We start from the raw sequence: 25,778 nt of genomic DNA, 5'->3' as shown, positions 1-25,778 counted from the left end.
AAAATTACAGCATAGGAACCTGGAATGTTAGGTCCATGAATCAAGGCAAATTGGAAGTGGTCAATCAGGAGATGGCAAGAGCGAATGTCAACATTTTAGGAATCAGCGAGCTAAAACGGACTGGAATAAGTGAATTTAACTCAGATGACCATTATATCTACTACTGTGGGCAAGAATCCATTAGAAGAAATGGAGTAGCCATTATAGTCAACAAGAGTCCGAAATGCAGTACTTGGATGCAATCTCAAAAACAACAGAATGATCTCTGTTTGTTTCCAAGGCAAACCATTCAATATCATGGTAATCCAAGTCTATGCCCCAACCAGTAATGCTGAAGAAGCTCAAGTTGAATGGTTCTATGAAGACCTACAAGACCTTCTAGAACTAACACCCAAAACAGATGTCCTTTTCATTATAGGGGACTGGAATGCAAAAGTAGGAAGTCAAGAAACACCTGAAGTGACAGGTAAATTTGGCCTTGGGGTACAGAATGAAGCAGGGCAAAGGCTAATAGAGTTTTGCCAAGAGAATGCACTGGTCATAGCAAACACCCTCTTCCAACAACACAAGAGAAGACTCTACACATGGACATCACCAGATGGTCAACACTGAAATCAGACTGATTATATTCTTTGCAGCCAAAGATGGAGAAGCTCTATACAGTCAGCAAAAACAAGACCAGGAGCTGACTGTGGCTCAGATCATGAACTCCTTATTGCCAAATTCAGACTTAAATTGAAGAAAGTAAGGAAAACCACTAAACCATTCAGGTATGACCTAAATCAAATCCCTAACAATTATACAGCGGAATTGAGAAATAGATTTAAGGGACTAGATATGATAGACAGAGTGCCTGATGAACTATGGACAGAGGTTCGTGACACTGTATAGGAGACAGGGAGCAAGACCATCCCCAAGAAAAAGAAATGCAAAAAAGCAAAATGGCTGCCTGAGGAGGCCTTACAGATAGCTGGGAAGAGAAGAGAAGCAAAAAGCAAAGGAGAAAAGGAAAGATATACCCATTTGAATGCAGAGTTCCAAAGAACAGCAAGAAGAGATAAGAAAGCCTTCCTCAGCGATCAATGCAAAGAAATAGAGGAAAACAATAGAATAGGAAAGACTAGAGATTTCTTCAAGAAAGTTAGAGATACCAAGGGAATATTTCATGCAAAGATGAGCTTAATAAAGGACAGAAATGGTATCGACCTAACAGAAGCAGAAGATATTAAGAAGAGGTGGCAAGAATACACAGAAGAACTGTACAAAATAGATCTTCACGACCCAGATAATCATGATGGTGTGATCACTCACCTAGAGCCAGACATCCTGGAATGTGAAGTCAAGTGGGCCTTAGAAACCATCACTACGAACAAAGCTAGTGGAGGTGATGGAATAAATTCCAGTTGAGCTATTTCAAATCCTAAAAGATGATGCTGTGAAAGTGCTGCACTCAATATGCCAGCAAATTTGGAACACTCAGCAGTGGCCATGGGACTGGAAAAGATCAGTTTTCATCCCAATCCCAAAGAAAGGCAATGCCAAAGAATGCTCAAACTACCGCACGATTGCACTCATCTCACACACTAGTAAAGTAATGCTTAAAATTCTTCAAGCCAGGCTTCAACAATATGTGAACTGTGAACTTCCAGATGTTCAAGCTGGTTTTAGAAAAGGCGGAGGAACCAGAGATCAAATTGCCAACATCTGTTGGATCATCAAAAAAACAAGAGAGTTTCAGAAAAACATCTATTTCTGCTTTATTGACTATGCCAAAGCCTTTGACTGTGTGGATCACAGTAAACTGTAGAAAATTCTGAAAGTGATGGGAATACCAGACCACCTGACCCGCCTCTTGAGAAATCCATACGCAGGTCAGGAAGCAACAGTTAGAACTGGACATGGAACAATAGACTGGTTCCAAATAGGAAAAGGGGTACCTCAAGGCTGTATATTGTTACCCTGCTTATTTAACTTATATGCAGAGTACATCATGAGAAATGCTGGGCTGGATGAAGCACAAGCTGGAATCAAGACTGCCGGGAGAAATATCAATAACCTCAGATATGCAGATGACACCAACCTTATAGCAGAAAGTGAAGAAGAACTAAAGACCCTCTTGATGAAAGTGAAAGAGGAGAGTGAAAAAGTTGGCTTAAAGCTCAACATTCAGAAAACAAAGATCATGGCATCCACTCCCATCACTTCATGGCAAATAGATGGAGAAACAGTGCAAACTGTGGCAGACTTTATGTTTTTGGGCTCCAAAATTACTGCAGATGGTGACTACAGCCATGAAATTAAAAGACGCTTACACCTTGGAAGAAAAGTTATGACCAACCTAGACAGCATATTAAAAAGCAGAGACATTACTTTGCCGACAAAGGTCCATCTAGTCAAGGCTATGGTTTTTGCATTAGTCATGTATGGATGTGAGAATTGGACTATAAAGAAAGCTGAGCACTGAAGAATTAATGCTTTTGAACTGTGGTGTTGGAGAAGACTCTTGAGAGTCCCTTGGACTGCAAGGAGATCCAACCAGTCCATCCTTAAGAAAATCAGTCCTGAATATTCATTGGAAGGACTGATGCTGAAGCTGAAACTCCAATACTTTGGCCACCTGATGTGAAGAGCTGACTCATCTGAAAAGACCCTGATGCTGGGAAAGATTGAAGGCGGGAGGAGAAGGGGATGACAGAGGATGAGATGGTTGGATGGCATCACCGACTCAGTGGGCATAAGTCTGAGTAAACTCCATGAGTTGGTGATGGACAGGGAGGCCTGGCATGCTGCAGTCCATGGGGTTGCAAAGAGTTGGACACGACTGAGTGACTGAACTGAACAGACCATCTATCTATGAGAACCACGTGAAAACTAGCAGAAAAGATTTTCCAGATATAAAGAAGAAATCACAATGAGATGGGTAGGAGGGGCAGAGATGAGGTACAGACAACACCCACAACCCTGGGTAGGTAACTCACAAATGGAAAGAGAACCACAACTGCAGGTAGTTGCAAGGACTGAGGCATCCAAGCCCTGGATGGGACTCCCCAGCCCAGGGACTTTGCACCAGGAAAACGAGCCCTGTAATGTCTGGCTTTGAAGGTCAGCAGGGCTTACAAGCGAGTTAGAGGGTTGTAGAAAACAGAGTCTTAAGGGGCACTTGCAAATTCTCACATACTCCCAAGTCCCAGTACTCAGATGGTAATTTGAAAGGAGCCTGGGTGAGACCCACCTGCTGATCTTTAAATTAGAGAGCCTCCCTGAGAGCCAGGAGGCCACTGGGACTCCTCCTGGGGACATATGGTTGGGGAACTAAGATCCCATATGCCATGAGGTGCGGCCAAAAAAAAAAGCAAAATTAATAAACTGAAATCTGTTGCATTTCTATACACTGACAACAAACTATCAGAAAGAGAAATTAAGAAAACAATACCATTTACAATTGCATCAAAAAGATAAAATACCTACAAATAAATCTAACTTAAGAGGTAAAAGACCTGTACTCATAAAACTATTAGACACTGATTCATTCAAGAAATCGAAGATAACAAAAACAAATGGAAAGATATACTGGAAGATACCAGAAGAATATTGTTAAAATGGCCATACTACCTAAGGCAATCTACAGTCAATGCAAACCCTATCAAAATATCATGGCATTTTTTACAGAACTAGAACAAATAATTCTAAAATCTGTGTGAAACCATAAAAGACCCCAAATAGCCAAAATTATCTTCAGAAGAAGGACAAAGCTGGAAGTGTCATGCTCCCTAATTTCAAACTAGGAAATATGGACAATTAAGCTATGACCAAGGAGGCAAGAATGTACACTGGGGAAAAAGACAACCTCTTCAATAAATCTTGTTGGGAAAACTGGAGAGCTACATGTGAAAGAATCAAACTGGCCTACTTTCCCACTCCTTATACAAAAATAAACCCAAAATGGATTTAAGACTTAAATATAAGTAATACTTGAAATCATAAAACTTGTAGAAGAAAACTCAGGTAGTATACTCTTTGATACCAGTCTCAGCAATTTTGGGGGGATATATTTCCTTAGAGAAGGGAAACAAAAAGAAAACTAAACAGATGGTACTACATCATAAGCTAAAAAGCTTTTGCACAGCAAAGGAGACTACCAGCGAAACAAAAAGGCAGCCTACTGAATGGGAGGGAGGTAGTTGCAAACAATATATCTGATAAGGGGTTACAATACAAAACATAAGAAGAACTCAAAACATAAAAAGAACTCAACATAAAAAAAAAAATCCTAGATAAATGAAGATGTGGTGTGCACGCGTGCGCGCGCACACACACACATACACAATGGAATATCAGTCATAAAAAAAGAGTACAATAGTGCTTCCCAGTGGCTCAGTAGTAAAGAATCTGCCTACCAATGCAGGAGATACCGATTCAATCCCTGGTCCAGGAAGAACACAAATTCTGCGGAGGAACAAAGCCCATGTGCCACAGCTCCTAAGCCTGTGCTCTGGAGCCTGGAACCACAACTACTGAGCCCACACGCTGCAACTACTGAAGCCTGCACGCCCCAGAGCCCTGTGCTCTGCAACACGAGTAGCCACCGCAATGAGAAGCCCGCACGCTGCAGAGAAGAGTAGCCCCCTCTGACTGCAACGAGAAGAGCCCACACAACAACGAAGACCTAGCACAGCCAAAAATAAATACATTTTTTAAGTTATTGAAAAAAAAAAAACGTGGAGGGGAGAGGCTTCCCACACCAAGTGATTCTCTGTAGACAATTTTAAAAAAGAATGAAATAATACCATTTGCAACAACATGAATGGACCTAGAGATTATCATACTAAGTGAAGTAAGTTGGACAAAGACAAATATCACACAATATTACTTTGATGTGGAAACTAAAAATGATGCACAGGTACTTATTTACAAAATAGACTAATAGAAATTGACCCACAGTCACTGAAAACAAACTTATGGTTACCCGAGGGGGAAGAGACAGAGAGTGATAAATGAGGAGTTTGGGATTAACAAATACAAACTACTACATATAAAACAGATAAGCAGTAAGCTCCTACTGTATAGCACAGGAAACTATATTCAATACCTTGTAATAATGGAAAGGAATCTGAAAAATAATATACATACATAAAACTGAATCACTGCTATACACTAGAATCTAACATAACATTGTAAATCAACTATATTTCAATTTTAAAAACACTTAATTAAACTATAATTTTCAAAAAACTGATTAGGCAGTTTTTTGAAAACTGGAAAAAAAAGACAGAATTCTTTTTTGAAAAAAAAGAATAGGCAGAGGATTTCAATATTTTTCTGTGGAAGACATATACAGATTGGTCAACAAACATGAAAAGATGTTCAACATTACTAATCTAATCAGGAAAATGCAAATCAAAACCACAATATCACCTCCCCCTGTCAGAATAGCTATTATCAAAAAGACAAACAAATAACCGTTGGCAAGGATATGGAGAAAAGGAACTCCCATGCAGTGTTGGTAGGGCTGTAAACTGGCACAGCTACTACGGAAAACAGTATGAAGGTTCCTCAAAAAAATTAAAAATAGAACTACCATGTGCTGTGTTGTGCTTAGTAGCTTCAGTCATGTCTGACTTTGCGATCCTATGGACTGTAGCCCACCAGGCTCCTCTGTCCATGGGGATTCTCCAGGCAAGAATCCTGGAGTGGGTTGCCATGCCCTCCTCCAGGGGATCTTCCCAACCCAGGGATTGAATCTAGGTCTCCCGCTTTGCAGGTGGATTCTTTATGGTCTGAGCCACCATGGAAGCCCAAGAATACTGGAGTGGGTAGCCAGCCTATCCCTCTCCAAGGGATCTTCCCAATCCAGGAATCGAACCAGGGCCTCCTGCATTGCAGGCAGATTCTTTACCAGCTGAGCGGTATACCAGGGAAGCCAGAATTACCATATGATCTAGCAATTCCATTTCTGGCTATTTTTCTGACAAAAATAAGATATGTACCCCAATGTTCACTTCAGTATTATTTATAATAGCCAATATATGGAAGCAATCTAAGTGTCCATCAATAGATAAATAAAGAAAATGCAGTATATATACACAAAGGAATATTACTGAGCTATAAAAAAGAATGAAATCTTGCCATTTGCAACAACATGAATGGACCTAGACAGTATTATGCTAAGTAAAATAAGTCAGAGAAAGATAAATACTATACAACTTCACTTATATGTGGAATCTAAAAACAAAACAAATGAACAGACATTAACAGAGGAAACAGATTCTTGGATATAGAGAACAAACTGGTAGTTGCCAGAGGGGAGGGGAATGGGGAGTACGAGTGAAATCACAGAGGGAGATTAAGAGGTACAAACCTCAAGTTATAAAATAAGTAAGTCACCAGGATGTAATGTACAGTACAGGGAATATAGTTAATGATATCTTAATAACTTTTTATGGTGACAGGTGGTAATCAGACTTTGGTGAACACTTTCTAATGTATAAAAATATCAAATCAGACTTTCTGGTAGTCCAGTGGTTAAGAATCCAACTGCCAATGCAGGGCACAAGGGTTCAATCCCCGGTCCGGGAAGATTCCACAGGCCTTGGGGCAACTAAGCCTGTGGGCCACAACTGCTGCCTGAGAGTCCTAGAGCCTGTGCTCCACAGCTAGAGAAGCCCCCGCAACTAGAGGCCTGAGCACCCCAATCAGCCTCTGCTCATTGCAGTTAGAGAAAAGCCCGTGTGTAGCAATGAAGATCCAGCACAGCCAAAAACAAATAATTAAAAAAAAAAATCAAATCATTATGCTGTATACTGAAAACTAATACGATACTGTAAGTCAATTATACTTCAATAAAAAATAAAATTTTAAAAATAAAAATGTGGGACTTCCCTGCTGGTCCAGTGGTTAAGAATTCGCCTTCCAATACAGGGGACATGGGTTCAATCCCTGGTCAGGGAACTAGATCCCAAGTGCTATGGGACAACTAAACAAGCCCACATGGTGCAACTAAGACCTGACAGAGACAAGTAAATAAATATTTAAAAAATTAAATTAAAAATAAATAAATAAATAAATAAAAATGGACAAAGGACTTGAATATATTTCTTCAAAGAAGATATACAAATGGCCAATTTGCATATGAAAACATACTCAACATTATTAGTCATTAGGGAAATGCAAACCAAAACTACAATGAGAGCCAGTTCAGACCCACTAGAATGGCTATTATGAAAAAAAACATCAAAAAATAACAAGTGTTGGTGAAGATATGGAGAAATTGGAACCCTGGTGCGTTGCTGGTCGGAACGTAAAGTGGTGCAGCAATCCCACTTCCAGATGTATACCCGGATGAAGTGAAAGGAAGGACACAGTTACTTTTCACACCAACATTCACAGAAAAATTCTTCTCAATAGCTAAAACGTGAGGAAAATCCCAATGTCCATCAACAGCTGAATGGATAAACAAAATGTAGTATGCACACATAATGGATTATTACTTAGCCTTAAAAAAGGAATGAAATCCTGACACATACTACCATATAATGAATCTTAAAAGCATTATGCTAAGTGAAATAGCCAGAGGCAAAAGAACAAATATTGTATGAATGCACTTATATGCGGTACATGCAATAAGCAAATTCATAGAGAGAAAATAACAGAGGGTACCAATGGCTGGGGATGAGGGGAATGGGAGTTGTTATCTCACAGGTACCGAGTTTCTGCTTTGGATGATTAAAAAGCTCTGGAAATGCATCATGGTGATGGTTGCAGAACTGTGTGAATATATTTAATGCCACTAAATTTCACATTTTAAGAAGAGCTAAAATGATAAACTTTGTTATGTGTATTTTACAATTTAAAAGGGGACAAAAATTTTAACTTTTGCTTATCAAAAGACATTATTAAGACAATGAATAGGCAGACCACAGATTGGGGAAAAACATTCCCAATATGCCAGACACAAATCAATTTACCAGGCTGCTTAAACACTCTGCAGCTGGGAGCTTTGAGAAGACCAGTTCTGCCATGCATCCACACACACCCATATGAAACTGCAGCACGGCTCAACAAAAAGAAGTCCAGAAATGTGACAAAGCCTTGGCTTTGCTGATTTCCAGTCCCGGGCCTGCTTCCTCATCTACAACATGCTGAAACTTAGTATGGGCTCCACCTTGGTGCCGATTCTTATATCAAGATGAGAGAGCTTATGTAGCAGTACCACAGAATGGAAAGTTAAAATACTGAGAGATGATGGATAGAGACTTCCTCTCCTATGTTTCCCTAGGGCCACCTATACATTCAACCTTCTCTGGGAGACTTGGGATTCCACTCTTAGAAGTGACCTTTCCAGTACATGTTTGGCCCCCTAAGCGAGCACTTCTGTTGATTCATTGCTACTATACAACTCTCCAAGCTTCCTCAGAAAACTGTTCAATGAGGTTTGCCCACTTACAAAACTGAGCCAACTGTCACAACTTTAAATTATCACCACTAACAAGGAGGGGGAAAACAATTAATGAAGGTTAGAACAAAAACAAAACCAGCATTCAGATGGCCTATTTGAGAAACTCATGGTTTGGCAAAAGTTTTGATACCAGAAACTTCCAAAAGCATGTTATATACTTGCTTTCCAGCCATCTCTTGCTTCCAATTAAGGGACTTCACGGGACAGCAAACTATGATGGCCTTCTACAAATGGAAGCAATTAAAGGGAGATTATTCCTTCCTCCAAGGACACAAAACAAGTCTGCCCTCTAGATTCACTATCATACTCAGGCTCCCATGGGCAGGACTATGCCAGCCAGGCTCCCACCAGCCCCACTGTGACAGGGCATGGGAGCAGGATGAAAGTCCTCAAGGTACCCAAAGTCATAGGGAGCCCTGGAGCAAACAGACTGATCTCAGCTACAAATTTTTCAAAACTGACAAAGTGATACCAAGAGCCAGTCATCCAGTCCTTCATTCTCTTCATCCCTAGGGCTTTCCTGATACCGTAGGGATGCCAGCAAACAACGACAGCAAAAAGAAATGAAGGAAAAAACACATTGGTCTGCTTACCCCTCGTTGGACCGTATCATGTAGTCAGTAAATTCATGGTCTCCCTTGATCACCTCCAAGGGGACCACAAGGTTGACGTCAGAATCAGTGTTCCGCAGCTGGTTGAGTTTAATGTTGACTGAGAAGAGGTAATCCCGCACTTCATCTATGCCCACCTTCAGGCCCTTGCACACCACATACCTGAGAGGAGAGACCCTGTCAGTCCACTGAGCAAGGGCTTCCCCGGCATAATTCCTCTTCCCCGAGCCCCCTGCTGAGTCACAAAACCCCTGTCTACGTACCAAGAACAGTGTGCTGCAAAGTTCACCTCAAATCCTTCCTTTTTATGTTGGGCTGTGTTTCTACTCTCTATGGCAGTGGTTCCCAATGACCCAGGCTGGCTGAGTCACCATCAGCTGGGAAGTCTGCTAAGTTAAGGGCAATCAGACTCTCCAGGGGTGGGGCCCAGAAATCTGTTTTTAACAAGCCACCTAGCAATTCGGATTGGCTGCATCTTCTCTCACAAGATATATGGGCACTGTGTCCCACCTGGGATGCAAACGTGACTCTGGTTGGTGGCCCATTTGTCCTTCAGGTAACCTTCCGTTGGTCTCCTTCAGCCTCCTGGGCCAAGCCAAGGATCACCCACAAAAGTGTGGTGAACAAGGTTGGTGGAAGAGGCAGAAGCTGAACGGTACGTCAAAAAACCAGGAAAATCCAAATCCTCTTGGCTCCAATCCCTTTTTTTTAAGTCAAGGTTTTTTAATGTAGCTTGAGTGCTCATGCCAGAGATGCACCAGATTTTCTGTTCTGACATTTAGCCAACTAGTCGGATTCGAAGGGAGAGGAAAGGCTCACCTCTCTGAGTTGGCAGGCCGGCTGGTAATTGGCTTAAAGAGACACACTCGCTCAAAGCAGCAGTACAGCAGGTAGATGAGCCCCACGCTGAACGGTGTGAAGAGGTCGAAGGTTTTACAGATGAAGTGGCCCCCTAGGTTAAGAGAGAACACCAATGACAGTCGGCAGCTTCCACTCCAGGAAGCGGGCTGGGTCATCTCAGGGACCATGACAAAACAGGGCCCCAACACCTGGGCCCATTAAAAGTCACAAGCCACAGAAGGGAAAGAGTTGTAGAGGGGACTCTGGGGATTCCATAGTACTTTCCCCCCTAAATTCCTCATTCCACCACATGTCATCTCATACAAGCAGACCATTATTTAACTTTCAAGCCAACCCCAATACATGTTCCTGTCCAACAGGGCCTCCGGTGGGTCCTGGGTGGGGAGACAGCAGAGAAGTGTCACCTGTCCGGACAACAGACAGCGCCATGAGGAACTGACAGAGCAGCAGCTGTTTGCTGAGGATCTCCTGCAGGATCTCCTGTCCCTCCACTGAGAACCCCTGAAACGAGAGCACACGGACCAGCGTAGAAGAGAGAAGTGACGAGGGCTGAAGAGAATGCTCCCACCTCATCCTCCCTGAGATTTCTTCAGGTGTTTCCAGTGATCTCCACCAACTAACTGACACAGGCACAGTCTGATGTTTAGATACCTTGGCGTGGTCATGTGGCTCACTGTGGTAAAGACAGCACCTGGGACCTGGGTCTGCCTACTGAGCCACTGCTGTTTTCCTGCTCTGTCGCTCCTGGGGATAGAACCAAATCTGCTCCTCCAAGGAGATGGTCCAGAAAATTTTAAAACTCATGCTGGAATCCAAGGGAAGGATACAGCAGAACAGAGGCAAAATACACTAGTCACAAGCCAACTATAAGACAGGAAACTGAATGCCCTGGTGAGTCCAGTGAGACCCAGGGAGCACGTGTGGCTACATACTCTGTATGGGCTCCCTCAGTCCTGGGCTGGCCACTGAACAGGCCCCAGTCTGGTGACAGGAGAAAGTCTGCCTGACAGTCACAAGAATCTTTCTTTCTCTGCTGACCACAGATTCACTCACAAAACCCCCGCTCCTGTCCCAGGACCATGGAGCCTCTCCCTCCAGCTGGCAGAGTCTCTGGGCAGGCTGTTTGTATGAAGAATGTATGTCTGCTGTTCTTGGAGTGGTCTCCCTCCCTGTGAGATCCCAGCAAGGAGCAGAGAGCCAAGCTCACAGGAGAGTGAGGGACGCCAGGCACTGTGATGGGAAAAGAGGCGAGTTGTTGTTTATTGTGCATAGCGTTTCAATTTTGCAAAATGGAAAAAGTTTTGGAGATCTGTTTCATGAAAGCATGATTTTATTTAACATAACTGAACTGTAAACTTAAAAATGGCTGCAACGGTAAATTTTATATTATGTGATTTTTATCACAATAATTAGGAGAAGCAAAGAGGCTGGGCTCCATTTAACTTGCCCAGCCTGGTCTCCAGAAATAAAAATGTTCAGTAATGTCTTCCAGATTTACAGATGCTTCTTAAAATGCATGGCTATTTATAGGGAGAGGGGGAAAAAAACACATACACACAAAAACCCCTCATGGGTCACCAGTCTATGTTGCCTAAGTCAGAAGGACAATCCTTGAGTTTGCCACTTGAGCTGATGCCCTGCACAGCTGCCTCCCAAGTGTATCAGACCCCAACAGGCTCAACAGAAGCAGCCCCTCCCTCCCCTCAAGCCTATCTGTTGTCCTCTGCTAGGCACCAACCTGTGGGGACTGAGGGAAAGCTCAGATCCTGACATCCTAAACATTTCTTCACCTCTCCACACAGCTATTGTTTGAGAGGCTGCCCAAGGGGCTCCAGAAGCTTTTCGCAACTCTGCCCATGTGACTCTAGAGCAACTGCCATGTTCTCTGACCCTCCTCTACACTAAGTTGTGGCTCACAACTTTTCTGGTAGTCCAGAAAAGACTACCGGCAGCATCAGATTACTAGGGGAGAAAGCTGCAGGGGGCTCGCCTCTATGCCTCAGGCAGCTGCCCAAGAAATGGGTAACCTGAATATCTTCTTCAGCTCAGCCACTGACAGAGCCTCTTGTGGAGTCTTAATATGGAGTCTTAATTAATATGGAGCAGCTCCGTTTGGTTACGTGGTCACCCATCACCTGCTCCCGAGGCTTAGGAGTGGCCGTGTACAGACCGCCTCTGCCAAGAGCAGCACCTGGGTGACAAACGATGGAAACGTTCTTCCCGTCGGCTCTGCTGAGTTCATCTCAGTCACAGTGCCCCCTCACCAGGCCTCCACACTCACCCGAGGCCCTTTGAGGAAGTGAGCTGAGAAGATCCACCTGCCCCAAGCAAAGATGCCCACAATAGCACAGCCTTGACAAAGTTACAAACTGAAAAGATGTACAAAAAGAATAAAAACATACATCCCCACCCCACGAAGAGCAGGTCACCTACCCCATCGGCCATCAGAAAGTGGACACCCTTGTGATCGGTGTTATCCAGGACGAAATTCCGAAAAGCATTGATGTTCTCCGGGCGGGTGATGTCTCCGTCTCCATCAATACCACCCTCACCTGACAGACAGGACACAAGGTTCACAGTTAGCTCGTCTGCCCTGTGCATCCCTGGCACTGGGACACAACCTCGCCAGGGCTGTGAACACAGGTACCAGGCAGACCTCAAGGCCCAGGAGAAGAGCCTCTGTGAGAAGCAACTCACTGAAGGACCCGTCACACAAGGCTGCCCTGCAGTGATGGACCAGGAGGCAGAAACAGGGCCCTGCTACAATAAAGGAGTTCAGGAGGAGTCAACCAGCCGTGAGCCATCAACTGAAACAGAAGGTCTTCATGTTCAAGATCAAATGTGTGCTTAAAGCACCTACATTCAGGAAGCAGTATCAATTTCTTAATAAGTTCGGTTAACAAAAGACTGCCAAATCACAAAGAGCAAGACAGAGTGGAGGGAACTGCTAGGGGGTTGCTGAGCATCTGGCATACAGGGCTGGGGATGGGTGTGGGTTTGTATATGTTAATAGCCCTGCCAGTTCTCAGCCAGGGATCAAACAGTTTTATTATCTCCTGTCACCACAAGAGAAGGAAGGAGAAATTAATATGGATCTGCTGAGAGTTTGCCTACTGGAGGGTTTAACCTGGATCTCACGGGCCTGGGGTAAAAGGGACAGTCAAGAGGAAACTGAGACCATCATGACATGGGCTGGGAACCCGGGGCTGAGAGACCTGGGACAGAAAACATGGCGCGTGCATAGTAACTCCTCCTGACAAGACCTTGCCCTCTCAGTCCCTGGGGGCCTCCTCCACGTCCCTACCGTAGTAGGGTTCGAAGAGCTCACTGGAGGCAGAGTAGAAGTCTTCCAGCTTAAAGTCATTAGGACCCTTCAGAGTCATTCCAAAGCCCTTCGCGTGCCACTTCTTCCTCCACAGCACATACTCCGAGAAGCCACCCGGGCCTGCACAGACGTCAGCAAAGTACAGAAGCTCAGCTTCCCGGTCCTTCACCAGTGGCTTCTGCAAAGGTAAGTGGAAGTCAGGGGAGAAAGAGGAAAAAAAAATGGCTCAATGGGGAGCAGGAAAGAGAAGAGCAGGGGAGTAAAATAAGCCTTTCAGCAAGCACAGTGCAGAGTTCCTGCTAGAGCCACAACCGCCAGGAAACGTGTCCTCTGAGACCATTGCTTTCAGTCACCCATCCCCACCTCAAAACACCGCTAATGCCTTTCACACCACCATGCCCAGCTCAGACTCCTAATAAAACAATCTAATGGGCACCCAAGTGTGCATGTTTTATTTCTCAGCATCTTTTCCCCACCGCTTCCTGCCTTATAAGAGTCCCAACGAGCGGAGTAGATGTTCTAGCCCCCCACATGACAGACAGGGAAAGAGAGACACCAAGACACAAATCGACCTGCTCACAGTCTGCAGCACCGCTTAGTCAGCATCCCGTCACCTTGACCAGGAGATGCAGGTTTCTTGTCCAACCAGAGTCTGAGGGGCTCTCATATCACTTCCTCCCAGCCACAGGGCCTCTCCTTCCAGATGACAGCCCCTGCATCCCTTCATCCCCTCCTCCTGGACGCACCCTTTTTTTTCCCCTCCAATTAAGTTTTTATCATGGAATAATTTTAAACGTATAGATAAGTTGCGAGGATAAAATTCGCACATATCCTTCACCCAGCTTTATTAACATCTTACATGGTCAGTTGTAAAAATTAAGAAACTGACATGCACAGGTGCTCTACTATGAACTAAATCCCAGATTCAGATCTCACCAGACCCCTTGTTCTGTTCCATGACTCCATCCAAGACACCACAGTGTCCTGTGTGTCCTCCTTTTTGGCATACCTCCCCTCCTGCCTTTGCCCCTCTGCTGACCAGGGCCTGCACAGGGCAGAGCTGGAAGCTGACAAGATTGAGAGAACAGGAGACACTGATCTAGGTAGCCATCAGAGCACCCACCCACCTAAAGAATAACTGAATTACACTATCATTTGTATTTGATGATTAATTTTGGCCACTTAAGTGGCTTTAAATTCTTAATCTAAAATGCTGGGCATTTCTTGGTGGCCTCGTGGTTAGGATACTGGGCTTTCACTGCTGTGGCCCAGGTTCCATCCCTGGTCGGGGAACTGAGATCTCACAAGCCACACATCTTGGCCAAATTAATTAATTAAATTTAATGTATGCTGAATGCAGATCTAGATTGTGTTTACACTTCTCTTCTACACACCTGGGCCCTCGAGGGTGAATTCTACTTGTCTCAAGCCTCCACGGCAGAGACGTGCCATCTTCACTGGTGACAAAAGGCTGAGCTCCAGAGGGGTGACCGCAGGGGACCCTGATGAACATCCAGCAGGAAGGGCTAAGACAGCTCAGCCTTCTGTCCCTCAAAGTCTGGCACGGCTGGGTGCTTGTCCAGAGCTCTCTAACTGCCAGATAAATATTAGAAGGCTTCAGGGGAAACAGTTATAGGAAAGAAATGGAAATACTAATGCTCACAGTCCAGTCACTTTTGAGGTAACAAGGGCTTTGCATCTGATGATGGTTATCTAGCTTGATCACAACAGTGGAAAAAGTCTCTGGAGAAAGGGACTATAGCTAAAAATACATTTCATCACCCTGTGGCAAGCCCACTCAGTGTGCTTGCTGGGACATATCAGTTCCTTCTCCCCTTCCTCTGCTCCACCACCCCAACCTTCTTGTTCCTGAGCCATCAATTATTCATATTTTCTTATTGTATTCATTTGCACACTAAAAAAGATCTAATGGCATACGCCAAGAATATTATGCAGCACTTCCCAGGCTGCAAAGCGGTAGTGAGGCAGGAGTCACAAGTTTAAGGCCTGCACACACTGGAAAGAGTGAAAACATTGTTCCTCACCACAGGCCATGCCCTAGCCCCAGGCGCCAGCTTCTCCAGGTGAGAGGCTGGTCCAAAGAAGACTGTGAGAAGAAAGGAGAATGAATCAATGAAAGCATCTCACCTCCAAAAAGACAACATAAATATGACCTGTTCTGTAATTTCAAGCCGTATCACCCTTGCAGGCCGTGGCCAGAGGCCCTTTCACAGAAAGGACGGCCGGGGTTCTCACCTCTGCCACTTACTGACTGTGCAGTCAAAGGCAAGAACACGATTTATGTCTTTAAGCTTGAGCTTCCTCAACAACAAACTGGAACTAATGCAGGCTATCTCTTAAAGCTGTTGTAGGATTGAACAAAGTACCTTATGTCGAAGACCCTTAAAAACTGTACAATACTGAACAAACGTTAAGACGACACTAAGTTCGACTAGATCAGCCAGCCCCGCGAGTCAAACCCTTGTCCCTCCCCTCCTTTTCTCTCTGCAGAGTCTGGGGCAGTGCTCCACAGGCAGCAGGGACTTTGTAAGTGCTGTCTAATTTCTTCTAAGACAGCACTGAAGCTTAAAGATCTACATTCAGCTTTTGTATCCTGTTACGCTTCACAGCCAATGCTTTCTTACCACAACGATAACCACAGGCACACAAGTCCCTCATGTAACGTTTATATATAATACGCTTCCATATACCCAAAGAGTCTAAACGCGCTTCTCTTCCTGGCCCCTTCCAGTTCTTGTTTACGATCTCTTTATTTCCCTAGCCTCTTTTCTCCTTTTACCACAACCTGTAGAAGCAGAAACATGCTGAAAAATCTCAGACCCTCCCTCCAGATTCCCATCTCCAACCTCCTCTTGCTTTCCCAGGCATCACGGTTTCCGCACTGCACTCTAATTTCCCTGATCCAAGAGCCAGAGACTCTAGCAAACATGGGCGTGTGCCTGGGGCTTCGGCCACTCCCATGTCTGCTGGGACTGCTCTAAACACAACAAGCCTGCTGGGCTCGGCTGTCCCTCCAGTCCTTGAGGGGAAACAGGGGTGAACAGACAGAAGCAAACACCAGCAGCTGAAGAGAAATCACTTTTTATAGTGGAGTGTACAAGAACTTCTCTGGAAGGGCAATTCTCCATGGCCACTATCAATCAGCGCAAGTCAAGAAGCTGCCTGAAGCATCGCAAACACAGCCACCTTCTCCTATGTAACATCTCCACCCCCCACCTGAATGGTACGACCCTGATGCCCACTTCATTTTCCTGACAGCAAAAGACAATAACCAGATCCCAACTGCTGGAGGCGTTTACATTCAGAAGCCCAAAATGACGCTGTGATTTCCCATCAACCTGACAGAGTTCCTCTGCCAGGCAGGGGTTTAAGGGAAATCATTCAGAGCTCAGAAAATTAAATCAACATTTTATCAATGTAATTTTCTCAAGATGCTAATTCCAAGAGGCGTTTTGTACAGCTTGCTGGTACTGTAAGGTGGGGAGGGAGACCTGGGAGAGAGAAATAACTAAAGGCTGGAGGGGTCTACCTGCCATTCTGCCAGCATGGAGGACACAACCAGGCAGGTGAGGCTGAAGCAATAAAGAACTTGGAAAACAAATGTCTTTAAGCAGTGGATAATCAGGGGCCTAGCAGAAGGAGGGTGAGTGAGGCAGAAACTGGACCGGGAACAGCTGGCTCCTGGCCCCTTCACTCTCAGAGAAATAACCTTCTAGGACAGGGTGAAAATGCTTTGAAACTCTGAAGGGAAAGCTAGAATGAAATTTCCTTTTTTCTTTCGCTATCATATGGAGGGTCTGTGTTCAGAAAAATGAGAGTAGAAAGTAGAAAATCATTCCGATCCACCACTTGTAATTAAGATCCCACACAAAGCTTGTTCAGAGAAGCAGAAAGGGAAAGTGGCCACATTTGAAGTCACAGATTTTAGAGCTAGAACAAACCTTAAGAGTCTCTTGGTCCTACCCTGGTCCTCTGGCAGGTTAGTAGGGCTAATTTCAGAGATGAGGTAGCTGAGACCCAAAGAAGGTGTGAACCCGAGTGACGCCACCTGTGACTAAGTGCTGCACTTCCTACCTGCCCCCAACCATGAACACAGACCTTCAGACATGATACTGATTGTAAACAGACCAGTGAAAGAACCCAGATGCCCACATTTCATTCAACACTCAGACATTGCCCAGAGTACTGCCCTCTCATACCAGAAACAGCAGCAACCAAATCAGATGATGTCACAAGTTTCAATTTGGAACATTAACTCACTGTAAGGACTGCACACAGTCGTCCCTCAGTATTGACAGGGGATTGGTTTCAGGATCCCCCCACAGACACCAGAATCCACAGATGCTTGAGTCCTTTATATAAAGTGGTGACGTACAACCGGCCCTCTGTATCCGCACAGTCAACAGACACAGCGGGCTGACTGCACTCGAACTCCACCCCACCCTGTGAGAGGGCAGGCTGAAGCTCCCTGGTGGCAACTGGCCTCTCCACGTAGACGAGCATGGAGAGGCTTCACACACACCCAACCCTTACCCTTATCTGCTCTCAAGTCCCCCAGAATGTCCAGAACCTAAGCATCATGGGGAAAGGGATCACAAATATGTGTTCCTGGTGCCTAGCACTGTGCCTGGCATGACGTAGGGGCTGGATAAATACGCGTTTAATCAGTGCAGCAGGGAGGCCTATGCACTAACTCATGCCCTCACCTCCCTGCTCCCTTGGCCTGTGGAGGCCACACCTGCTGATCTGGTCAGGAATGCCCCTCCTCCACTGCTGCAAGCCCTGCGCGCCTCCACCTGGAGTGAAGAACAGGATCTGCCGAGTCGGGAGCTGGGGCTCCAGGCCTGAAGCCCTAGAGACAGCTGCTTACTAGGGCACTCCTGGGACCACAGGAAGCACTGTGGAACCCTAGCTGAAGAGCTCAAAGCAAAATATACCTCATCACAAAATGCATCTCCATCACCCAGCAGGAATACACTCCTAGCATTGCACAAATGGCAATTTCTGAGCCACTGAAGCTGAAGCCTATTTAGCACTATGAATTCAGAACCAAAGTTTTGTTCTCACCCCATAAGAGTCCCTTGGATTTGTAAACATGCGATCGAACACAAAATCCATGTTAGCCATCTTCATTGCTGCCCTGCAACAAAGCAAGACAGAAAAGCATACCTCAGTACCAGACAGATGGGAGGGCTGAGGCCCAAGTGGAAACATAGACCAGTGCACATCGGGGGAGGGGAGGGAAGGGAAATGCCAGCAAACCTGTTGAGGAAGAAGACTCCTCGGATCATCTCGTAGGGATTGGCCCGGGTCCGAGCTCGCCGCATCTCCTCCCCATCCAGGACATCAAACACGCTCTGCCCGGAGAGAGTCAGAACCACAAGGTGAGCATCACCCTCGGGGATGGAGCTTGAGGAGCCGGATTCACAGCCCTCTGAAGAGCTAGGCCTCTGCTGTATCCCAGCTCCGAAATGACCAGATGTGTGACCCCAGACAGGCGGCTCGATCACTCTGCCCCTCAACCACCTCACTTGTAAAATGGTACAAAGTAAAAGGGAAGCAAGCACGTGCCTGCCACGTGGTAAGTGGTATTAATCCTACTGGCACTGCTAACCCTCACAGCAAGCCTGCTTCTCCACTCCAGCAGCAACTTGGCAGGGACCAGAGTTTTGCTATGAAGGGTGTACCCAGAAAGAGGGCAAGCAAACCAAGACCAGGCTTTTCTGAGGGTACCTGCCTCACAGCAGGGAACCCTTCTCTTTTCTCTAATTCTCTCTGGAAAAAGCAAGCCTCACTTTACCTGAGGAGAATTCCAACACTCTACCTGCCAGAAAAATAAGCTCCGTGAGGCTCCTCTCAGGCCTTGCTTCTCCTCCAACTCATTTTCTCCTCAGTTTCCCTGGCTCACCCTGCCCCAGGCAATGCGCCTCCTGACCAAAGTCAGGTCAGCAGACATCAAGGGGAGAGTAACACCAACTATCTCTTTTAACTCTCACAACAACACTGAGTATTTTTTTCTTCCCAATTTATAGATAAGGAAACTCAAACTCAGAGAAGCTAAAGCAAATGGTCCAAGGTCACTGAGCAAAGAAAAACCAAAGCTGCAAAACTAGGATTTGAATTAGCTCTGATACTGAAGAATGATTCCAAATCTTCCACTATCCCAGCCCCCTTCAGGATTACGATGAACCCACCCACTGAAATTAAGTGGTTCCCTTCCTGGCTAGTGACCACAGGGACAGAACGACACTGCAGGGCAGGGTGGTCACCAGGAAAAAGGACGCCTCACAGAAACACGCCAAACTGACACCTGCTCTCCAGGAAAAACATCTTACCTAAATTTCAGCTTCCCCACAACCGACTCAGAAGAACAAGAAAAGCCCAGCACAACCCCACACCCAAAATCTTCAGCGCCAGCTCTAGGCACGAAGCCTTACCTTACACTTCAACACACTGTGAAGCAGGCCTTCCGCACAAAACTCTGTTTCATCTTCAATAATCATCTTTCTCTACAGGGAGAAGAAAACAATCCATAATGACCACGTGACTGCATTTGGGGGGATGGATGGAGAAACTAGGGTTCTGAGTGAGCAGAGCAAAAGGGGGCTTGAGTCCCTGCCAGAAAACATCAATCCCTGAGGGACGGGAAAGAGAAAAGCCTAAATCCCTCTGGCTCGGCTCCAGACGGCTGCGAGGAGCAGCAGCCTCCTGGGGGCTCCCATGAAAGCACCATATGGATACAAGACTCATGAATGCTGAGGCTGCGAAAAGCAAACAGGGAGGAGACACCCAAGCTGTCTGTCCGTAGAGCGTGGGGGCAGAAGGACGGGGGATATTTGGGAACACGCCAAATGACAGAGGCTGTCCCTCAACCAGGAAGCCTCCTGCTCCGTGATGAGTATGAAGGCAGGACCTCAGGCACCGACTTGGCAGCGTCACAGAAAACAAGGGTGTGGGAACCTCATGGGGATGTTGAGTTCAGTGTCATGTATGAGTGAGGCTGCCTCTAAATCAGTGGTGCTCAAACTCGGGATTCTCAGGTTTTACACTCTTTAAGATCACTTAGGATCCTGAACAGCTTTTGTTTCTGTGGGAGATATATGTGTGTATGTGTGTTTGTGTGTATTTATATACCTTATTATCAGAAGTTAAAACCGAGGTGTTTAAATCTTTACTAGTTCAGTTTAAAAGAATGTTATATTAATATAAATAAACGTGTATGAAAACTATATTCCAAAAAAAAACGACTGAGAAGAGTGGCACTGCTTTCCATTTTGGCAACACTCTCAGCGTCCGGCTGACTACAGACAGTGAGATTCTCCTGTCCACGTGTGCATTCGACATGTGATACCATGTCAGAGCTTCCAGAAGACTTCACAGGACACTTGTAAAAGAATAAGAATGAAAAAGGCAAATAACTTTTCAGAATCATGAAAATAACTGATCTTGCAGACCCTCTGAAAGGGTCATGGAGATCCCTGGAAGTCCCTATATTTTGAGAACTGCTCTCTGGAACATGCTGATCTGGTAAAACTATATACTTAATTCTTACAATTTTACAGAAAGAGAATAAACAAATTCCTTTTGTAACAACTCCCTCATTCCTTCCTGAGGACAGAGGTAGTCTTTTTTATCTACCTGGAACAGTGCCCAGCAGTGACCAGAATATACACAGATGTATAATAAGCTACTTTAAAAAGCATCCAAGGGGAAGACAGAAGTTATGCATTTTATGCTGGCTTGCAAGGTAAATGACTAGCAGGAAAAAAGCCCTGTGTGCCACATCTCCCAGGGGCATATCCATGAAACTCTTGACACCCTCTTGATGCAGCTTTATTCCTGCCAGAATGCTCAGATTCAGTTTTCTTAAACTGTGAGTATACAGATACACACACCTGATTTGAGGAGGAGAAATGTCAGAAGTGTGAAGAATTCAGAGTACATTTTCCTGAACTCCTACCTTCCCCACAACCATCCAATCGCTCATTTCCTGGGTGTCAGGAATTTCAGTGGTACATTCTGGGAACCACGACACCTGCTCGCAGGCACTGGGCTACGAACAAAAGAGAGGCAAGTAAGTCAGGTAAGGCAGACCCTCAGGGCCATGCCCCAACTCACCAGAGCTTCCCCCAAAACGATCAAGAGGGGCTCAGAGTGAGAAGTGTCCAGGAAGCTGAGGCCAAAGGCAGTGTCAGACCTAAGAACTGAGCCAGAATTCTGAAGTTCAACTACTAAAGGCCAGGGCCAATTCTGGTTTGAATGCTAAGAAACTTCTCCAACTTTCAAAGTTTCTTTCATTTGTTCCAATATTATTTGATGAACACCTACTGCGGACTAAGTGCTCAGTACACAGAGGTAAAAAGACATGGTCCTTAAGTCAGGTGGCCTATAGTCAGAGCAGTGGGGACGCAGAGAACATAAGTCTACAAGGTAATTACATCAGGAAGACAGTGCAATGAGTCTCACTTCCTGATGCTTTTTATTGCAAGACACAGTAGAAACTGGCTTCTCTAGTGCTGCTTCCTCTTAATTTTTCAGTTACTTTCCTTACCAAGCTAAAACTGTGGTTTTCATCCTGGCCACACTTAGCATTATCTGCTGACCTTTTAAAAAGTACTGATGCCTGGGCCCCACCCTCAGAGTATATGATTCTGTTGGTCTCAGGTGGGAACTGGCTACAAGGGCATTTTTAGAGGTCGCCAGGTAATTCTAAAGTGCATCCAGAACCAAGTTCACAGGGCTGAAGAGACAACGATTATAAAACCTAAATATGTGGCTAACCTGCATTGGTAGCTCCACATTTTCCCTCCAAGCAAGTGTGGAGAAGAGATTCACCATTGCGAATTGAAGCAATGAGATTAAAGGTAATATTACATGCTCTGAAAGGCATAAAATGGTATCTCAATGCAAGGTCTTGAGGGCAAGCCAACTACCATCAACAGAGAAAAAGTTTAAAAGAAAAATTACTGAAAACTTTGTCAATGAATCTAGCAGTGAATCACGGTTCCTCCTCCTGGTCAAGTCCAGTCCCTTTAGGTATAAAAGTTGTGAATTATAACCTCTAAAAAGAAGCTCATACACAATATGGATGCTCTTTTGGAGAGGAATAGCAGATTCAACCTCCCCATGGAAGTCTGAACATTACAACTACCTATAAAGGGAACTCGGAAGCTCCACACCTTGCACTCCATATTCCTGGACAGCAATGCCACTGAGCATTCTCCATGCGGTGACTCCAGGAATCAGACGTTCACCTCAGGCCACCCAGACTCAACTACCTTAAAGAATTGGGACTTCCCTGGTGATCCAGTGGTTAAGACGCTGTGCTCCCACTGTAGGGGGCACAGGTTCGATTCCTAGTTGGGAAACTAAGATCCCACATGAGCTGGCATGGTCAAAAATAAGCAAACTGAATTAAATTTTAAAACAAAAACAAACAAAAAGAAGTGGCCACCAACAAATAGTTGAGGCAAACTCTTAACCAAAAGAGCACCTTTAAGAAAAAAAAAAAAAGTGAATTATGGTAAATGGTGATTAGGTGAACCTTGCCTCAAAAAAATTTTTCATGGAATTCCCTTGTGGTCTAGTGGTTAAGACTTGGCACTTTCATTGGCATGGCCAGGGTTTAATCCCCAGTCAGGGAACTAAGATCTCACAAGCCATGTGACAGGGCCAAAAAAAACTCTTTTTTTTTTCAATAGCCTGTCTCTATTAAAAACAGATTTTATGAGCAAATTTCAGATTCCAAGTTTAGCAAAGTTAGTTCTAATTCTGCCCCATTGAGAGGGTGGGGACTTTTCACTCACTTTAGATAAATGAGGACATGGAAAGTACCAAGGAGTTTGGAGGTAGAAACCTACATTTAGCCCCAATTACAAATATTTGCCTATTCTTAATTGTTGCATCTCCTTACAACTACAAGGCAACACAGCAGGACCATTCTCAGAATCCATCAACTTCTGGTTTGTTAGCACCTTACTCTGACACTTTATTAGGCTTTTATCATGCACAGGTTCACAGAATTTCTTTGCTGAACTGGAACATCAGGGAGACAAATAAATAAAATATCAATTTTCCAGAGTTCAGAGCAACATCTGAAGCTCAACTTACAGCAACTATATGGAAGGCTAGACATTTGTGTTTTATTTTCTCTAGTTTCAATGCTATAATGGTAACATTTTACCATTATTTTGGGGTACTTTTATTATACCCACTTCACATCCTCTGTGGAATAAGACAGGGCATAAGTAAATGGACAAAAATAAAATCTCAACATTATCTGTGCCATCAAAAGGATATCCTTTTGATGTTTAGATATTCAGGATTAAAACAAACTCACACCCAAGGAGATAAGCAGAATAAACCCACAAGAGAAAAGCTATTTGGCATAAACAAACACCTATTTAATATCAGGATATCATAAACCTGAGGAGGTGTAAGGACCTTGGCGGGTACCTGATCCAGTTACTCACACAATGGGAGAGTGGTCCTCATTTGGCTCACATGAATCCTTTCAGCAGAGGGAGCTCACTACCTCCTTAGGCATGTTCATCACTGGTGAAAAGCTGTATCTATTCAAGTTCTTTGTGGAGACACACTCTGCCTTTCTGTATCTTCTACCCACTGGTCTTAGACACAGTCTTATATGAAGCAACAGGAAACAAATCCATATTCCACCATATCTCCCCCCGGCTCCTCTTTTCCATTTGGGACACCCCCATACCTTCCATGTAAGAAACTAGTTCCAATCCCCACCAACCACCCTGATCATACTGCCTCTGGGGACTTCTAGTTTGTTAATATGGTTTCATAAAGACATAAATGGCCTTCCCGTCTCCTCTCCACAAGAGGTACCTCTGGCTCATCTCGCCAGTTCACATTCAGCTCTTGGTCAAAGCCTTGCAGTGTCAGACCCAAGCCTCGTCGACCTTTCTGATTAGAGGCCTCAACGATGTCCTTCCGACCCTGGCTGTATTTACCCAATCCTTCACCTTCCTTGAAGCCCATCTTGGCCTGAAAAAGATAAGTAAATGGTGCATTTATATAAGCAAACAGAAGTGGAGCACCTACATAAATAGACATGTATTCAGTCCTTCTACTGTGTCAGACACTGTATTAAATTGTGAGAAATATAAATGAGTAAGGCCTAAAGTTTTCCTTCTAGCCTAATAACTGCAGTTTGATTGTGAGCCCTGTGGCTGTCTATCCTGGGGATGAAAGTCTAGGGCAACCAGAAGTTGGATAAATGAGAAGGGACCTCATGGCTATAATTAAAGGCACCAAGAGTACATAATGAATCTCACTGGACATTTGCACAACTACCCTTCCAGCTAATTTGTCTGATTAAGTGAGAAGTAGATCTAGAGCAGAGCTGATAAAGAGAACATAATTTAAAATGGAACTGCTTCCAGCGGCAACTTCTAAACCTTACCCTTAACCAGTCAAATGGCCTTACTAGGGAAGGACAATGAGGGCTTGTAGGAGCCCACTTAATCAAGAGATTAATTGAAAAATCACTTCATGTAAAACTGAGGTATGGAAGGTACTGTAAGACTGGACAGAAACAACTTTTTAAATGTCACAACTAACTAAAAAGCTTACACTAAACCCTAGAGTCCTGGGCCCAGTTACATATCCCTAAAACCAGAAACCTCAAACCCATATACCCTTGTCTAAGAAAAGAACTCCAACCCTAAAGACCTGTTTCCTCTAAAGGCCTGTATTCCCTGTGGAAGGGGCACTGCAGGCTCAGCAGCTGGATGAAATTCCTACAGTAGCCACAAATCTTTCCCCAGGTCAGTCTGAGTCACCAACCTTCCCATCTCCCACTTCCCAAAAGTTTTTGGCCCCCAAATCAGAATCCTGACTACGACTTCAGAAGTGGTAGTTGTCATTCTTAAATTACTCCAACAGACAATGGAGATGTCAACTATGCTATTTGTGAAGCTAGACAGAAGACAACCTTCCCTAACCTTTGCACATATACTGAAGTCTGATAAGAAAAGTAAGCAAGTCTTTTTCTCCACCTTCCTCCTGTGGTATATCAACAGGGTACCGAAGCTAGAAAGGAAAACTGGGCCCTCTCTTGGAAGTTAACACAGAAGACAGCTCTACTCCCATTTATTTTAGGAACCTGGGAGTGAGCAGGATTTTAGTCATTTTTTTTTTTTAAGATCACTCACTAGAGCAAAAACCTCAGCATGAAGCCTCCTTACCCACCGACACACATCCATGCGCTCACATATGCTCATAAGAACTCACTACTAAGGAGACCAAAGGCTGCCCCAGCTCTGGACAGGAGAAGCAGGCTTGAACAGCCGCTCCCCATGGATGATTCAAATGTGATACGTGTATCAAGAAGGGGTTGCACTCTCTCTACTGAACTACAGCAGCTGGTAAGCAGAGAGAAACTTTATGCCCTCGCTTTGCTTCTCCTACCAACATAGTTTCCCTCCTCTCATTCTGCTGGTAGAGCTTTAGAAACCCAACCCAAGCGCTGACATAC

At 44.7% G+C, this 25,778-nt stretch overlaps 1 protein-coding gene across 8 annotated transcripts in view; it reads right to left on the bottom strand.

The window, feature by feature from the left end:
- Positions 1–25,778, bottom strand: part of CMTR1 (cap methyltransferase 1) — a 53,518-nt gene that overhangs the window by 14,817 nt on the left and 12,923 nt on the right. For all 8 annotated transcript variants that reach the window (XR_014062196.1, XR_014062195.1, XR_014062197.1 and 5 more), the window contains exons 4-13: positions 24,128–24,286; positions 21,234–21,326; positions 19,711–19,782; positions 18,536–18,630; positions 18,341–18,413; positions 13,232–13,430; positions 12,361–12,479; positions 10,332–10,428; positions 9,886–10,018; positions 9,049–9,228 (exon numbers count right to left, since the gene is read on the bottom strand). Coding sequence is in view for 3 of the 8 variants with exons in the window: in XM_081520532.1 (XP_081376658.1) it covers positions 9,049–9,228; positions 9,886–10,018; positions 10,332–10,428; positions 12,361–12,479; positions 13,232–13,430; positions 18,341–18,413; positions 18,536–18,630; positions 19,711–19,782; positions 21,234–21,326; positions 24,128–24,286 (1,220 nt within the window). In the remaining 5 variants the exon portion in view is untranslated. The remainder of the gene's footprint in view (positions 1–9,048; positions 9,229–9,885; positions 10,019–10,331; positions 10,429–12,360; positions 12,480–13,231; positions 13,431–18,340; positions 18,414–18,535; positions 18,631–19,710; positions 19,783–21,233; positions 21,327–24,127; positions 24,287–25,778) is intronic.

Source organism: Giraffa tippelskirchi, chromosome 8, assembly GCF_054371585.1.
Source record: "Giraffa tippelskirchi isolate mGirTip1 chromosome 8, T2T-mGirTip1v1.2.pri, whole genome shotgun sequence".
Classification (NCBI taxonomy): Eukaryota; Metazoa; Chordata; class Mammalia; order Artiodactyla; family Giraffidae; genus Giraffa; species Giraffa tippelskirchi.
The sequence above is the reverse complement of the archived record's forward strand: the minus strand, read 5'-3'. Positions and strand labels throughout refer to the sequence as shown.